At 40.9% G+C, this 16623-nt stretch overlaps 2 protein-coding genes across 6 annotated transcripts in view; one reads left to right on the top strand and one right to left on the bottom strand.

Moving 5' to 3' along the window:
- Eif5b (eukaryotic translation initiation factor 5B) overlaps positions 1-2083 on the bottom strand; it is a 75212-nt gene extending 73129 nt beyond the window's left edge. For both annotated transcript variants that reach the window (XM_029569786.1, XM_029569787.1), the window contains exon 1: positions 1842-2083. In XM_029569786.1, the coding sequence (XP_029425646.1) occupies positions 1842-1876 (35 nt within the window). In that variant the 5' untranslated portion in view covers positions 1877-2083. The remainder of the gene's footprint in view (positions 1-1841) is intronic.
- A 750-nt stretch (positions 2084-2833) lies between these two features.
- Positions 2834-16104, top strand: Txndc9 (thioredoxin domain containing 9). 4 transcript variants are annotated; one of them, XM_008845860.3, is made up of 5 exons: positions 2834-2955; positions 5572-5790; positions 7471-7589; positions 12524-12778; positions 15520-16104. In XM_008845860.3, exons 2-5 carry the CDS (start codon positions 5602-5604, stop codon positions 15635-15637), a joined length of 681 nt encoding a protein of 226 aa, XP_008844082.1. In that variant the 5' UTR covers positions 2834-2955; positions 5572-5601; the 3' UTR covers positions 15638-16104. The 4 variants fall into 4 exon arrangements, with proteins under 4 accessions (XP_008844082.1, XP_008844083.1, XP_008844085.1 ...); XM_008845861.3 differs by lacking the exon at positions 2834-2955 and adding an exon at positions 3094-3229; XM_008845863.3 differs by lacking the exon at positions 2834-2955 and adding an exon at positions 3131-3431.
- The last annotated feature ends 519 nt before the right edge of the window (positions 16105-16623 follow it).

The following is a 16623-nucleotide window of genomic DNA, read 5'->3' as shown; positions in this document are numbered from 1 at the left end:
GAATGAGAATGAATCAGGGAAATGTAAGAAACTGGTACTATTAGTTAGGCTTAATGATGACTCTGTGGCTGGTCTGTGTTGCCCTGCTGCTGGGTTTACAGCAGGCTTACAGCAGGTGATGGGTCTGCAGTGAAGAGGCCTACTGGATCTGCCTCAGTATTCAACAAGTGGAAGAAATAGGATTGGTCAGGGCTAATGTTTGAAGACAGGAATGATAGTTGAATTTTATTATACTCCTTTCTTTTTTTTTTTCTTTTTCTTTTTTTTTGTCTTTTTGAAGCAGAGTCTCCCTGTAGCCCCAGGTGTCCTGGAACTCACTATGTAGACCAGGCTGGCCTTGAACTCACAGAGATCCACCTGCCTCTGCCTCCCGAGTGCCGGGCGCCACCACGCCCGGCTACTCCTTTCTTTTTAAATATATACGATTGAGATTTCTTCTCAGGAAGAAAATAAAAATGTAACCCATGTATCCAAAATTCTTGTCAAAAACCTTCACTAAACCACCCAGAATTATTATTCTTCCTCCTCCTCCTCCTTCTTCCTCCTCTCTCTCTCTCTCTCTCCCATTCATCTGATTTGATGAATACCTTCTGCAACTCTTTCTTAAAAAGCCCCTTCCACCCTTTCAACAATGGGTATTGCTGTCCCCTTTCTGCCTGGCTTACCAAACCTTTTATACTTTGTGAGTCTGGGTCTATGTAGCTCTGGATGGCCTGGAACTTCCAGTGTAGAACAGGCCACCCTTGCACTCAGAGGCCTCCCTGCTTCTGCCTCCATTGTGCTAGGATTAGAGGCGTGCACCACGTCCGGCCATAAACTTTTAATGAACTCCAACTTACACACACACACACACACACACACACACACACACACACACACAGAGTCTAGTCTCCAAACCAGTTACCATTCTCTTACAGCCCTAAAACCAAAACACAAGGCTCTGTCATCTTTTAATTCTTATCAGCTAGCCAACAGCGACGTGAGCAAAGCCAGTATTGCAATTTATAGCTAAAATTATTAACTTCAAAATCACTCTTGCTCGAGCCACGATGAGTTAGCACAGGCTTGGATTCGTTTTAAATTTGCTTTGCTGTCCCCCTCCCCTTTTAAACTAACTTTCATGGCCCAGGCATAAAGGTGTAAAGTAACAGATGGTTGCTGACTCCGAGAAGTACTCTTGAATGGAAAGGATAAAAGACCTCAATCGATGTGACACACAAAACTTGCTCTCCAAATTTCCGTAATAAACTCACACACACTCCCACTCCCTCCCCGGGAGAGGCCTTTCGGAAGCTGCGACCCCGGTAGCTTTCTTCCCCTCCTTCATTCTTGGGGAGGTGCTAGAGAGCAAAGAAAAACCCAAAGACAGGCCGGAAGAAGGGAAGCAAGAAAGCAGGGGCAATCGGCACTTTAAATCATCGAAGAAGTGTGTCCAAGAGCGGAAGGGGAGGGAGAGATCCGGCGAACAGTTTCCAAGTTCCCGAGCAGCTCCGGGGACCCCACCGAGCACAGCACTTTTCGACTCTTCCAAGTGTTTACAGGTCCTAGTGGAACTACACCCCGCAACCCCCGACCCTCGCCCTCAGGACGCGGAAAGCCCACAGTGCACCGCCTGGGCCCCGCAGGCCGGGCCCGCTCAGGCAGCGAAACCGCCGAGCCCAACGCTCCAAACGCCCGGCTCTCCAGGCTAGATACCGGCGGCGGGACCGAGTCTCTGCCGCCGGACCGCCAGAGGCCCTGCGCCCCGCCGCCCTGCGCGCCGCCCACTCGGGCCCGGCGCCCCGAGACACTCTCCGCCGACCTCGAGCCGGCTCCCGCCCGTACAGCGCGTCGCTGCCTACCTGTCTTCGCTCCTGTTTTTCTGTTTCTTCCCCATCGCTTGTCAGCGGCGTTCGTAGCCTCAAGCCCCCCTCCTCGGTGTCTCACAGACGCACTGTCTCCCGGTTGACTCCGCTCTCCGCTCGGCTCGGGCTTCCTCGCGCTGCCGCCTCTCGCACCCGACTCTCCACAGACCCGCGCACTGGGACAGGGCACATATGGTGTAAGCCGTCAGTACGCAAGCGCATCGCCCCGCCGCCTCGGCGTGGGGACGCAGGGCGCGGCTCATCAAGAGCTGCGCTTCGGGTAGAGCGTCTTCAGTTGGCCCGCTGGCCAGACAGGAACCCTAGCGCCCCCTACCTTCAAGCTGCCGCTTCGCACCGACGCCCGGCGGCTCTGAGATTCTAGAACCCAGAGGAGAACAAAGGGGGCGGAGAATGCAGGCTTGGGGAGCGCGGCCGTGTTCGTTCAGAAGTGGGACTTGACCTCCATTCCCGAGGGAGATAAAACCAAGACAAAAGTTGCGCCCCCTCGGTAACACTCATGAATTAACTGTGTACATTAAAGGAAAAAATGCAAAGCTATCAGTTTCCTAATAAGAATCTTAATCTTTGCATTTAATATGTTTTTAAAACTCGTGTTTAAGAAAGTCGGGAAAGATCCTAGAGTGGTGAAAATGTTTCTGTGTCTGGATTTGGGAGATGTTATTAGTGTGAACTATGAACAACCTTATCGTTCACTGTAATTCATACTTAGAAATTTAATAAGCCCAAAGAAATTGAGTTCCACTGTCACTCGAGAGCAAGACTGGCTTATTTCTGATGTAATTGCGAGTACAGACGCACAGCTTCGAGCAAAAGAACTACAACTCACATGGTCCTTAGCTCCATTTCCACGGAGCCTATATCCCCGAGGGAAGCCGAAGATCCCCGAGCCTGTAGTTCCGGGCGGCTGGAGAGAGGCGCACTCGCCGAAGCTCTCCGCCGGCATTTTACATTCTATCGCGAGAGGACTAGAGCCAATGAAAAGGCAGAAGTGACGTAGGCGCTTGCTGTCACACTGAAGGCGGAGTGAACCTGTCTAGGCTTCTTGAGCTGCTGCTGATCCCTCACTTCTTAGGTAGCAACAACAGTCCAGGTAAGGCAGAGAGTACTGTGACACCCAACTATCGCGCTCCAGGGCTGATGGGTACATCGAGGCTCCACATCTGGCTAGGGGGAGTGTGGGGAGGAGGGCGCGGCCCCTCTGCGACTGCAGAGGCCCCGGCGCATGCGCCCCAGGTGGCGTTGAACTGACGTCCCCCGGAACTGGGACCTGTCCTCACTTGTCCCTGGAGCTCTGGGAGTGGCGAGGAACCCACTGAGACGGTACATGGGGTGCGATTGAGGACCGAATCTCGTGGTTGGTTTTGGTAGGTGTTTGTAGGGGAATTAAACAGTGTCACCCCTCCAGTTCATCTGAAGAAAGAAGACTCGGGCTACTTTGATAAGTTATGGGATCACGCCACCATCTCCTTACCCTGTCTAAAGGCAGTGGCCACCATCTACACACAGCAGCATCTACACATAGTTTTATCCTATAAAACTCCAAGCATAAGTATCGGCCGTGCCCAGGTAATGGCAGGTTCTGCCTTGCAAGTCAATGTCTTGCATTATTTCTTCTGGTCTCTCCTGGAGAGGCACAATCTCAACATTTTTCTTGAGAGGTAGGGAGCATGGGAATACTTTACTGTCTTTGAAATATTGCTTATTTTCCAATTGTGTATTATTTATGCAATTAGGGAGCTGTGACTATGAGGAGCTGCGAATTTAGGTATCGGTCGGTGGAGGTCATTTGAGATTTTTTTGTTTGCTTGCTTATTTGAGATGGTCTTATATAGGCCAGGCTGGCCTTTAACTCACAATGGATATTCAGGGGTGGCCTTGAACTCCGATCCTTCTACTTCTGAGAACTGGGAGTACTGTGCCCAGACTGATTTTGTTTATGTGATAATTAGCTTTAGCCATCAACTTGCCACAGTGTAGAATCACCTCGGAAGAGGGGATCAATGAAGGATTTGTAGATAAGGTTGATCTGTAGGTCACTGTCTTGGTTGCTTTCATGAAGGTGGGAAGACCTGACCATTGTTGGGGGGCACCTTTCTCTGAGTTTGGCTCCTGGACTGTGGTAACTGTAGAAAGGGGACTGAGCACGATAGGCATGCGTGTTCTTGTCTCTGCTCTTGACTGTGGATGTGGTCTAATTACTTCAGGTTCTTGTCTTGACCTCCCTGCAATGATGGACAGGAACCTGGGATTGTAAGTTGAATAAACCTTGTCTCCTTTAATGTTGCTTTTCCCACCGTATTTAGCGGGGCAGGAGGAATAAGACTTAGGACAGTTTGTTGCTATTTGACAGTTTGGTTTATAAGCTCAGATATTTTTAAAAATATTTTCATGACAGGCATGTGGCATGTACCTTTAATTCTAGCCCTCGGAAGGCAGAGGTAGGTGGATCTCTGCAAGATCGAGGCCACCCTGGTTCACATTTTGACTTCCAGGTGGGCTGTGACTAGGGAGACCCTGTCAAAAAAACAATCAACAAAAAAAAATAAAAAATACTATTTTTATTTTACATGTATGAGTGTATTGCCTGCATGTATTTAAGTGCACTTGTGTTGTGCAGTGCCCATGGAGGTCAGAAGAAGGCGGTTGGATCCCCTGGAACTTGAGTTACGGACAATTGTTAGTCGCCATATGGGTGCTGGAGATCAAACCTGGGTCCTCTGCAAAAGCAGCCAGTGTTCTTAACTATGCTGAGCCATCTCTCCATCCCCTAGCTCAGATATGTTCACAGCTAAATGGTAATGTGACTGAATCGAGGCACATGTTTACTTAACATTAAATATTTTAAGTACTTGCTTTATTCTAAGTTCTACCACCTTTGGGAGTACAAAGATGAGTTTTGTTTTAAAACTTATTTTAAACTATAGTGTGATTAACAAGGATAATTATCATTTTTAAAAGTATTTGATACACCATTTCACACCAGAGGACACTGAATCAGTCAACTGAAATCATCAATTTTTACAGTCTTAATAGGTTTTGTTAGTAGAATGGTAACTGATGCTAATGCTTATAGAACAACAGACAGTATTTTTTTACAGAAATTATAATGAGACATCCTAGAGAAATGGGTAGAAATAGAACTCTTTAAGGCAGTGACCATTAAGAAGCTGACATTTGCTCAACTGTGTTCAGTGTCTAAGCAGTTTTGATACATGAATGTGTAAAACCTCAGTAGTAATCTCTTACCTTACAGTTTTTATGCTTCCCTTTTCCTTTGGTAAACCCTGATTGCCAGTTCCTAGCACTAGACATAACTCCACAACTCATTTCTCTATAGTTTGGTGGTGTTCTCATTAAAGATCTGTCTTTGTTGTAATATGGTAAAACACAAACTAAGTCAGAAGCTCCTAAAATTTGCTCTAATTTCATTCAATTCTCATTTGAGTTTTGATTTAAATGTTTTCATTGACTTAAGTTACCTTATAATACATTGTCACCAATCTGGTTTCTTTTCAGTTATCTATGACTAAAACATGTGCTGTAATGTTTCTGAAATTTTGGTGTGAGTATAACTTATTGAAAATTGAACTTAGAAATATTTCTGAAGCCTAACATCAAGTGCTTGTATACTAGTTAGATTTTTTTTTAGTTAAAAAGAAGACTTATTATTTGCCTTTTCTGTTTTGTTTTTTGTGACCCTTCCCAGCACCAAGACCAGGCAATACCATTTAGAAGAATGGAAGGTGATGGATCTATCGACATGTTTTCCAATGTCCTAGAGAAGCAGTTCCTCCAGGCTGCTAAAATTGTGGAAAATCACTTGGATTCTGAAATTCAGAAACTGGATCAGATCGATGAAGATGAATTGGAACTCCTCAAAGAAAAGAGACTGGCAGCACTGAGGACAGCACAACAGCGGAAACAAGTAACCTCTCTGCTCTGCTTTCTGAAATTGCTATCACAGTGTGTTGCTTACGACGTACATGTGCTGTCATACTGGCGTTTCTATCCTCACTTCTAGGATGTTCTCAATTCAAGTCTCTATCACTATTAAATATGTGTCCAGGAATAAAACATTATGGAAGTTTTAAGCGAGATGTGGTATTTGAAGAGCTGGCGTGTAAAAGAGATATTCAAACTTTTCTCTAATCATATACCTCACTTAAGCCCACAGATCAAAATTGGAGACATAGTGCAGTTCATTGTGAGAAGACATTTCAAAAAATCTTTAAGCACCTGAGCATTTTATTAGATTGTCTTGTCATTTTCACAAAAACTCCAAGGAGATAGTTGGATTATCGTATCCGCTTATGAAAGAAGAAATTAAGACGCAGAAAAGCCATTAGAATTCTAGCTCAACAAATGCTGGAAAGGGTATTTAAATTTATGGCTTTTGCTTGCAAGTACAGTGCTTAAAAAAAAAAAAAAATTTCCTGTAAAAGGAAGGGCTGGAGAGATGTCTCAGCTGTTAAGAGCACTGGCTGCTTTTGCAGAGAACCTAAGTTCAGTTCCCAGCACCTACATGGAGGCTAACAACTGTTAACTCCAGTTCCAGGGGACCTGATGCCTTCTGGCTTTCACAGGCACTACATGCATGGGGTACACATATATACATTGCAGGCAAGCATCCACATAAAAATAAATATAAAAGGGGGAGCTTCCGGTTGAGATGACAAGCTTCCTGCCACAGAAAAGGTTCAAGAAGCTGAAAGATTTCTCAGACTTGGTTGATAATCTCTTGTATTTGCTTGGGAAGTTGGATTACATACAGGTTTTTATTGGTTCTGGATACCATGTAAGTAGACTACTTCATCTTGTGTGGATGCTGCTCATTGAGGGCTCATAGTGAAGTCCTTGCCTCTTTGAGATAGTCATCAGAGACAGATAGGGCTCCTAAGCTGAGCTGCAGTAACCTCACTGTCCCCAAGTCTGACTGGTTTTATTTCCTGGGGGATTTTTTGGTTTAGTTTTCGCTTTGGATGGGTCATTTTAAAAGATATAGAACTAGGTGGATGTAGCTCAGTGGTAGAGCGTTTGCCTAGCCTGCTCCACAAAAAGAAAGAAACAAAACTTTAAACACAAACCAAAAACTGGATGTGGTGGCACACACTTTTAGTCACACCTTTAGTCCTAACACTGGGGAAGTATTGGTAGGCAGATCTCTGAGTTTGAGGGCCAGGGCTAGTAAGACCCTGTCTCAAAAGCAAACAAAACAAAAAAACTCTTTTGTAATAATTTGATAATTTAGATCAAATGCTTCTGGTTTCAGTTGTTTAAGAGCACACACAAAAAGAAAATTAATTGGGTATTTTCATTCTATGTCTCTAAAACCTGAATTCTTATTGTGAAATTTCTAATGAAACAAGTAAATTACCAAAACAAGTAATTGTCTTAATCCAACCCATGCTATAGCGAGAGATCACTGTCCACAGAATGATTTGGCATCGATTGACTAGAACATTAAAGTTAACTGCTAAAAGAAATGCATTTCTCTACAGGATGAAACTGATTTCATTGCAAAGTAATATCGTGATTAGGAAACTTAAGATATCAACTGCTACTGAGACATTGCCCATGTGTCATATTTTGCGTCTCTCCAAATTAGGAATGGCTTTCTAAAGGACATGGCGAGTACAGAGAAGTTCCTAGTGAGAGAGACTTTTTTCAAGAAGTGAAGGAGAGTGAAAAAGTGGTTTGCCATTTCTACAGGGACTCTACATTCAGGTAACTGTTGCCATCCTCAGTTGATCTTTAATATTATGAGACATTTGCATAGAGACACTACTGACTTAATAAGAAAATTAAGAAAACTGAAAGGGACAACTGTTGCCTAAGTTGTTTTGTGGTGATACAGCATGTTTGTAATGTTCTGGTTTGTAAGTTAAGCAACTATTATCTTAATAATTAACTCAAAAGCCAGTGATAAGGCTAGGAATATAGCTCATCAGAAGAGCACTTGACTAGAGTGCACAAGGCCTTGGGTTCAATTCCCAGCACTTCAAAAGGAAAAAAAAATCCCTAAAATTATGGGCCTGCAGAGGACCTGGGTTTGGTTCCTAGCACCCACATGGCGGCTAACAACCATCTGTAACTCCAGTTCCAGGGAATCCAATGCAGCTTTTCGGGCCTTGTCAGGCACTATACAACATGGGTGTACTTATATACATGCAAGCAAAACCCTCATACACATAAAATAAATTATGTATATTTTTAAAAGCCTGTGATAGATGAGTATGGTGGCATATTCCTTTAATCCTAGCACTCATGAAGCAGAGGCAGGTGGATCTCTGAGTTGATGCCAGCTTTGTCTACATAGGGAGTTCCAGGCTAACCAGTGCTATATAATGAGATCCTGTCTCAAAAAACCAAAACTAAAACAAACAAGAAGACAAATGACATGCAAACATAGATGAATCTTACTGAAAGTATTCCTATATAAATGACTAACATTTCCTGAATTATATACTAATTCTTTATACATCTTAAAATGTACACTTAGCTGGGCATGGTGGTGCACTCCTTTAATCCCAGCACTTGGGAGGCAGAGGCAGGCGGATCTTTGTGAGTTCAAGGCCAGCCTGGTCTACATAGTGAGTTCCAGGACAGCTGGGGCTACAAGGAGACCCTGTCTCAAAAAGACACACACACACAAAAAAAAAAGTACACTTAAATTCTTACCCAAACAATAATTATTTCTGATTTCTTTTTACTATGCTATATTATCATTATTCCCATGTGCTGGAGGCCACAGCTCATAGTTGGTATTCATTCACTGATTCCTTTTTAGCTAGCACCTTTTGATAAGGAGGCAGTGGTTTGACCAAGCCTTTCATGGGTAGAACTGCCAGGCTTGGCTAGAAGGAATTTCCCTTAGGGCAACCCAATCTGTGAAGGTGATCCTAGAGAGAAAGAAAGCACCCCAAAGGGGTTGTGCTGATGTGTGTGTTTGTGGTGCTGAGGATGGAACCCAAGGCCATGTGCATCTTTTGTATCTTGTGCATGCTATATAACCGTTCTACCACAGAGTTACATCCGCAGCCCAAGAGGTTATGTCTTAATATTATTTTCTCCTTTTTTCTTCAAATTTGATTAGTTGTCAGCCTTTAAAAATAGACAATTTTAGAAATGTCCAGGTTCCAGAATTTTTTCTGGTTCCGAGTATCAGTTGCCTTTCTGGGTGAATATGCATTGTGCCATGGCCTCTCACTCACTGCATCTCAGCTCTGCCTTCTCTCTGCTGAAGCCTGCCTGGCCCTTGTTTTCAGTCTCAGAACCCAGCAGCTTCATTATTAACACCTTTTGGGGATTGATTGCCTGGGATTCAGTTTCTAAAAGATAGGAAAAAAATATTGAGATGTGAGAAAAAGGATTAGGAAGGTGGAAGGACATTAAGCCTCCTGCCTTTGTGGTATGCTGTCATCTCTCATTAGCATATGTTCCTTAGGTTGCCTGCACAAATGGTGAGGAGGTACCAATATATAGGTTGATGCTATTTTTGTTTGTCGTGTCTTTCACTACTAGATTGTTAATTTTATAAAAGCAGCGCATTGGGAATTTGAGGCCAGCCTGGTCTACGCAAAGAGTTCCAGGACAGCCAGGGCTACATAGTAAGACCCTGTCTTTGAAAAACCATAAAATAGTCTCAAGTGTGCTTATCCCTGAGTAGGATACCTATATCAAATTTCTGCCTCCCAAGACTCAGGGATCTTTGCAGAAAAGGGGTCAGAAAGATTGTAAGAGCCTGAGGTGGTAGATGACCACAAAGAAACAGAGTTCTCCAGACAGGTAAGTAGTCATTCATATGAACTCACAGCAGTGGTTACAACATCTACAAGTTCCACATAAGCTCAAGCCAGACAGAATCCCAGACTAGAAGTGGTAAGAAATCCCAACCCTAACTGAGGAACTAGAAGTGGTAAGAAATCCCAACCCTAACTGAGGAACTATTGCCAACCAATAGCTGCTGGGAGCGGGAGAGTCAGTCTTCTTTAAGTGTGTGACTCTGACTGTGGGTAGGTAAAGCAGACTGTAGGATGCTTGGGGGCACAAGTTTGAGTTGATAGGCCTTAAAATATACAAATATACTATATATACCATATATTTATATATATTTATATATATAAAATCAGACATGGGGAAAGGGGTACAGATAGGGGAGTGGGTCTAAATAATGACAATATAGTATAAAATCTGCAGAAATTCAATTTTAAAAAGATTAAAAATAGAAGGAAAAAATTATCAATATCCTGAGACACATTTTCAACAACACACACCCACCATTCAGTAATGTACATATGCACTAAAATATATACAATAAAATGTTGGACCTTAAATAAATAAAAGCTATGGGTTCTAGCTCTAGAACAGAAATGCTGAAACATGGTGGAGACCAATATCTGGTAGATGGATTACACTGAACAACAGGAGTCTTTACCTCCAGGCAGAACTAGGAAGCCAAACTTCAGACCATTCACACTTTACTTTTTAATACATCTACCAGAGTTCCTAGTACATAGTAACTGGATCCGTCCATGCATAGCCATTTTTCTTTTGAACACTTACAGTACCCCTTTGAAGTAGGGTTCTAATTCCTGTGTTTCTTGCATGGAAAAAAGGCTTAGACAATTAAATAACTCAACTACTAAATAATAAAAGAGATCTGAATCCATGATTGCTACTTCTAGATTTTTAGGTGTTTTTCTGGGTTTGTATTTGTTTTGTGGTGGGTGGTTTTTGTTTTTGCTTTTTTAAGTTATTTTTATTTTATGTGTGTACATGTATTGCCTGCATGTAGGTAAGTGCACGAGAGTCATACAATGCCTGCGGAGGTCTGAAGAGGCTGTTGGATCCCCTGGGACTGACAGTTGTTAACTGCCATGTGGGTGCTGGGATTCGAACCTGGGTCTTCTGCAAGAACAACCATTGTTCCTAACCGCTGAGCCATCTGTCCAGCCCATTTTGTGTTTGTTTTTTTTTTTTTCCTTTCCTGCAGTGCTAGAGATTAAACCCAGGGCTTCATGAATACTGGATATTTAAAGTGAACTAAGCTCAGGCATGGTGGTATATATCTGTAGTCTTAGCACTTAGGAGGTTGCGGAAAGAAGGATGGCAGTTTTGAGGCTAGCCTGGGCTACCTAATGAGACCCTATCTAAAAACAGAAAAGGATTGACAAATGGTAAAATCATAGACTTAATTAAAATAGGTTCCTTCCTACAGTTCAAGTATGGAGTAGATTTATGCACAGATTTTCAGAAAAATGCTTCTCGTGTACAATGTTGTCATTTGTTTTGAGTTTCATTTAAAGTTATTCTCTTACCATTTTTCACAAACTCTTAACTAAACTACATGAATAATATTTGGAAAGATAAGTTATCAAGGCTACAGGAAATTTCCTGAACCCAGATCTAGTTCAGGAAATACACCAATTATACAAAAAGCTGAGTAGTAAAAATAACCATCAAATATTTAGAGTGCTAGCCATCTGAAGTAGCTCTCAGAACTTATTGGGCATCCAAATCCCCTGTGTGTTTCCCACCTTCACCCCCAGAGAATTTTGACTCATCTGTAAGTTTTAAAAGTTGACTGTAATAAACACCTGTGGTTAAGAACCACTGATCTAGACTGTTCTGGCAGTCTCTGTTTCAAAAACACTAGGAGCTTGACTGGTTTAAAATAGACTTTTTTAAAATTATTTTTATTTTATGTATATGAGTGTATTGCCTGCATATATGTAAATGCACCCGTGTTGTGCAGTGCCCTTGGAGGTCAGAAGAAGACATCGGGATCCCCTGGAACTGGAGTTAGGGAGGGTTGTTAGCCATCATGTGGGTGCTGGGAATCAAACCCTGGTCCTCTGTAAGAGCAGTCAGTGCTCTTAACCACTGAGCCATTTCTCCAGCCCCTAAAATAGATTGTAATTTAAAGAAAATGTCACTTCCTCTTTAATAAAAGATGGCTTAATAAAAGTCACTCCAGAGCTTGGGTGTAATACAGTGGGCCCAGTTCCCAGCACTGGCAGACGGGAGGAGTCCTTCAAGTCTCCTCTTAGCCCCAGCAGCTTCAGATTTGTCCCTCTTCTAGATGCATGCATGTACAAGGGAAGCAGGAGCATACGTTTCTTTTGTTTTAAATATTTGGTTATTTATTTTCACTTTATGTATATGAGTGTGTCTGTAAGTACACCTATGTCATGCAATACCCGTAGAGGCCAGACGAAGGTATTGGGTTCCCTGGAAGTGGAGTTTCAGATGAAAGGTTGTTAGCTGCCATATGGATGTGAACCCAGGTCCTTTGTAAGAACAGCCAGTGCTCTTAACTGTTGAGCCATCTCTCCAGCCCTTAATTTTCTGTTTTTGCCCCAAACAAGACAAGTTCATCTATTTAATATTATGGTGTGGGCTTTTTTTTTAAAAAAAAAAAAAAAAAACAAATATCCCAGGAGAAAATAACTTTCTAGACTGCTAGAGTGTCACTATGCTGCTCATCTGACAGTTAACCTGTGACCTGGAAATGAGGTCATCTTACACAAGCATAGGCTGGCTGCCAAGTTATGTGATTGAAATAGAAAAACTAGAAAATCAGATGCACAATGATGTTTATGTTTTAAAAGAAATCCGTCACTTTGACTTTTAACTTTCTGTGTGCTGTCAACTTACAGGTGTAAAATAGTAGACAGACACTTGGCAGTACTGTCCAAGAAACATCTTGAAACCAAGTTTTTGAAGCTGAATGTGGAAAAAGCACCATTCCTTTGTGAGAGACTACATATCAAAGTCATCCCAACACTAGCACTCTTAAAAGATGGGAAGACACAGGATTATGTTGTTGGATTTACCGACCTAGGAAATACAGACGACTTCACTACAGAGACTTTAGAGTGGAGGCTTGGTTGTTCTGATATTATTAACTACAGGTAACCTTTAGCAAAACACCTGAATTACTTGAAATGCTGAGTTGAGAGCTTTAGACATTTCTGTGTCTTAACTTTTATTTTATGAAATTTAAGGTCTGTTGACCAAGGTGTAAGCATTCTCTTAGAACAAGCATATTTCTTAAAATATACATCGGTGTGATAGTTTTTATCTATAAATCTGGCTGTGATATACTGAGTTTTGGAATATACCTAGACATTTTCAACCCAAAAAATATTATTGAAACTAAATTTGGAACTATTCCAGAATAGTTGTTGAATTTTTTTTTTAATGATACTGAAGATTGAACCCAGAACCTCACACAAGTAGGCAAGTAATCTATTACTGAGCCACACCCTAAGCCTTACTTATTCAGGTCATTACTGACTTAAGTCTTTGATGAAATTAAAATTTAAAAAGCATTACTATGAAGGGGATTGTGTTTGAGTTCATATTTCCTGTTTGGCAGTGCTGAGGGTAAAGCCCAGGGCCTTCCACATGCCACTCATGTGCTCTGCCACTGAACTATGAATGTCACCAGCCTTGTAGATTGTGTTAAAACTAGATACTTAAATGTCACATGTAGAATCAAAAATACAGGAAGTTCCTGTTCTTACATTACTAGGAACTACTTCAGTTGGAAAACAACCTAAAATCCCAAATCATTGCGCATGTCTTTGTTCCTTTCTTTCGTTCCAGAAATCAGAAGCTACCACCATATATTTTGTGACTTTTCCAGGACAGCTAGGGCTACAGGGAGACCCTGTCTCAAAAAGACCCCCCCAAAAAAAAGAAGAAAAAGAAAAAAAGCAAGGAAAAGTGTGCCTTTCAATAAGCAGAAAGCTCATCTTTTCTCTCCCCAATTTCTCCCTTCACTTCTGAGTCTCCCTTGAATGTGGATGAATTATTCCTATGTTATAGAAATTAATTTCTTTTTAATATTAGCATAAATTAACATTCAAAAATTTTATATTTTGAAATTATTTCAATTTTTTTTCCTCTTAGGTTTTTGAGATAGCCTCATTTTATAGACCCATCATGTTAATAATCCTCCTACCTCAGTCTCATAAGTGCTGGGATTACCTGTGATCCTGTGATCTACCAGGCTTAGCTTGACTTCAGACTGTAATTAGGTTGCAAACTAGCACAAGGAATTCTCTTATAACCTTTACCATGTTCCCAAATTTTAAATGTATTTGCCAGGTACATACATATAGATTTTTTTTTTTTTCAGAACAATTTGAGTAGAAGTTCTACGTGCTATATTTCTTTATTTCTGAACCATGTGCATGTCCCACAAATAAGGACATTTTCTTATCCACAGTGCAGTTATTAAAACAGCAGCAATTATATAATTTACAGACTTACTTAAATGTACCATTGTCCCCTTAATGTGTGTTCTCTATACCTGCAAAATGTGTCTCATTTAGTTATTATATGTTTCTGTTAACCTGTAACAATTTGTAATTATTTTTTAAGGCTGACAGTTTTAAGAAGTATAAACTAATTTGTAAGCTGTTCTCCAGTTTGAGCTGATGCAGTGTTTTCTCAGCATTGGATTCAGATCTTGCATCAGTGTTAGTGATGTCAGGTCCTTCATGCTTAGTGCATCATCTGATGATTTGTCTCATTTTTGGTGATAACTGAGCACTAGGTTAGCTCCTGCTCTATAATGCCAGATAGTAATTTAATGAGGAACTTTCCATCTCCTACATTTATTTTCTTTGTCATTCAGTGATATCAGTATGCACTGTGAATTATTTTGTTGAGTGGATTATAGTCTATAATTTCTCCATAATTCCTGAATGCTTTTCTGGCACAAACAAGGGATTTTAGGGAGGCTTACATCGTGCCCTCTCTAGAATTCGCTATTTTCCCAAGAGGCCATTTCAGAAGCAAGTTAAATTTTTCCCATCCTTTTTCTTTTATTATTTATTTGTTTATTTATTTATTTAAGGCAGGATCTCACTTTAGTCTAGTTGGTCCTCAAACTTGTGGTCCTTTTACCTCAGCCTGCTGACAACTAGAAGTACAGACATGTGCCTGGAAGACAAATCTTCTTTGCTTCAAAACCAGCATCTGGGTGCTAGAAATACTCTCCAGACATTTTTAATAGAAGGGGGAAAAGCTGTCTCATTTATTTCTCCATTGTCATTGAAGAAAAGCTGTTTTTTGTTTTTGTTTTTATTAAAAAAAAAACAACTTCATGGCAATTCTATATTAGTGATAAGACATTCCATGAGTTTTATAGTGTTTTTAGAAATATAAGCATTAGGGGAATTACAGGAATGCATCACAGCAGGCTCTCAAAAATAGAACAGCATTACCTGTCATTATCACTGTAAAAAGTAACACAGGTTCAACATATCCAAACCTAAGCACCCCTCTTCCCCCACTGCTGTTGGTGCAGATTATAAAGTCTTAATATTAATGATAGAACTGGGACTCCTAGCGTGCACCAGATCCAGAGTTCTACCATCTCCATTATAGCAAAAAATCTGTAATAGTGATTTTGATAAAAAAAAAAAAAACATTGATCTAAAACATTTAGTAGTACATGATATGGTGTAAAGCAGCTGACCATTAATATTAATGTTATTATCTCTGACACATACATTTTAAGCAAATTTTCCTGAATTCTGTATTGTTTGTTCTAGTGAGGGAAAAAATTTTTATAATCTAGTATATCAAATGTATTAAATCATAAAGAATAAAATACTTTTAAAATTTGCTTTATTTTCAGTGGAAATTTAATGGAGCCACCATTTCAGAGCCAAAAGAAATTTGGGACAAACTTCACAAAGCTGGAAAAGAAAACAATCCGAGGAAAGAAATATGATTCAGATTCTGATGATGATTAGAGTCGGCTGTAATTCTTTGTGAACGATCTGTTTACTGTCTGTTTACTTCAGATTTAAGTGTGTTTTCTAAATTCTGTTGATTTTAGTACACTGACATCTAATAGTCATATCCTGGCATTTTATACCATTTCATCACATGGCTGGGCATCCTAACTTTTTTTCTGTGGGTCTATCGTGTGTAAACTGAGAGAAACTCTGGAGTGTTTAAACTACCTGAAAAAGGTCTGGAGGCTCTATTTTTGAGATTGGTTTTGTCATAATGGGATTCTGATATCTTTATACCACTCACAAAAATAGAAATAGAAATCCAACAAGCCAATCCAGGACTAATTCTTAATCAGTGCTTGTCCACACAACAGGTCAGGTAACATTTACTGGTGTAAGACATGCACTTATAAATGAATTCTAAATACTTCATTGTGGAATGCATTTCAATAATGATTAAAGACTTGCCCACTTATTCTGGATGCAGCATTTCGATGTTGAATCAGCCAATGGTAGCAGGAAGCTGTCAGGTTGTGAACACATTGCCTTATCTAAAGGATCCTCGTTGCGCACATCTTAAAGCATTCATTGAAAAGTAGTCAAGGAATCAGTTTTGGAATGACAACAGGAGGTGTCCATTGACCCCTCAATAAAACAGCTGTAAACATTAGTTTTTAAAAGTGTAAGTCTGGAAACTGTCATAAGAGCATATAGCAACATAATTTTTTTTTTTTTTGAGACAGGGTCTCCCTATAGCCCTAGCTGGCCTGGATTCGCTATGGAGACCAGGCTGGCCTCGAACACATAGAGATCCGCCTGCCTCTGCCTCCAGAGTGCTGGGATTAAAGGCGTCCGCCACCACGCCTGGCCAAACAACATAATTTTTAAAAAAAAAATCTTAGCTGAGGGTGTAGCTCTGGTAGATCTGGGTATAAGCATGAGCACATTCTTAGGTTCTTTCCCAAAAACTCAGTAAGTCTTATAAGAACAGTATGGGGCTG

The sequence above is a fragment of the Nannospalax galili genome, unplaced genomic scaffold (assembly GCF_000622305.1).
Source record: "Nannospalax galili isolate Female #2095 unplaced genomic scaffold, S.galili_v1.0 scaffold182, whole genome shotgun sequence".
Classification (NCBI taxonomy): Eukaryota; Metazoa; Chordata; class Mammalia; order Rodentia; family Spalacidae; genus Nannospalax; species Nannospalax galili.
The sequence above is the reverse complement of the archived record's forward strand: the minus strand, read 5'-3'. Positions and strand labels throughout refer to the sequence as shown.

Excerpts from the sequence above, each read along its gene's own strand:
- Txndc9 (XM_008845860.3), top strand. The coding sequence starts at position 5,602 with ATGGAAGGTGATGGATCTATCGACATGTTTTCCAATGTCCTAGAGAAG. Across the intron at positions 5,791-7,470 it reads CAGCACAACAGCGGAAACAA|GAATGGCTTTCTAAAGGACA; the intron begins GTAACCTCTCTG and ends TCTCCAAATTAG. Across the intron at positions 12,779-15,519 it reads TCTGATATTATTAACTACAG|TGGAAATTTAATGGAGCCAC; the intron begins GTAACCTTTAGC and ends CTTTATTTTCAG.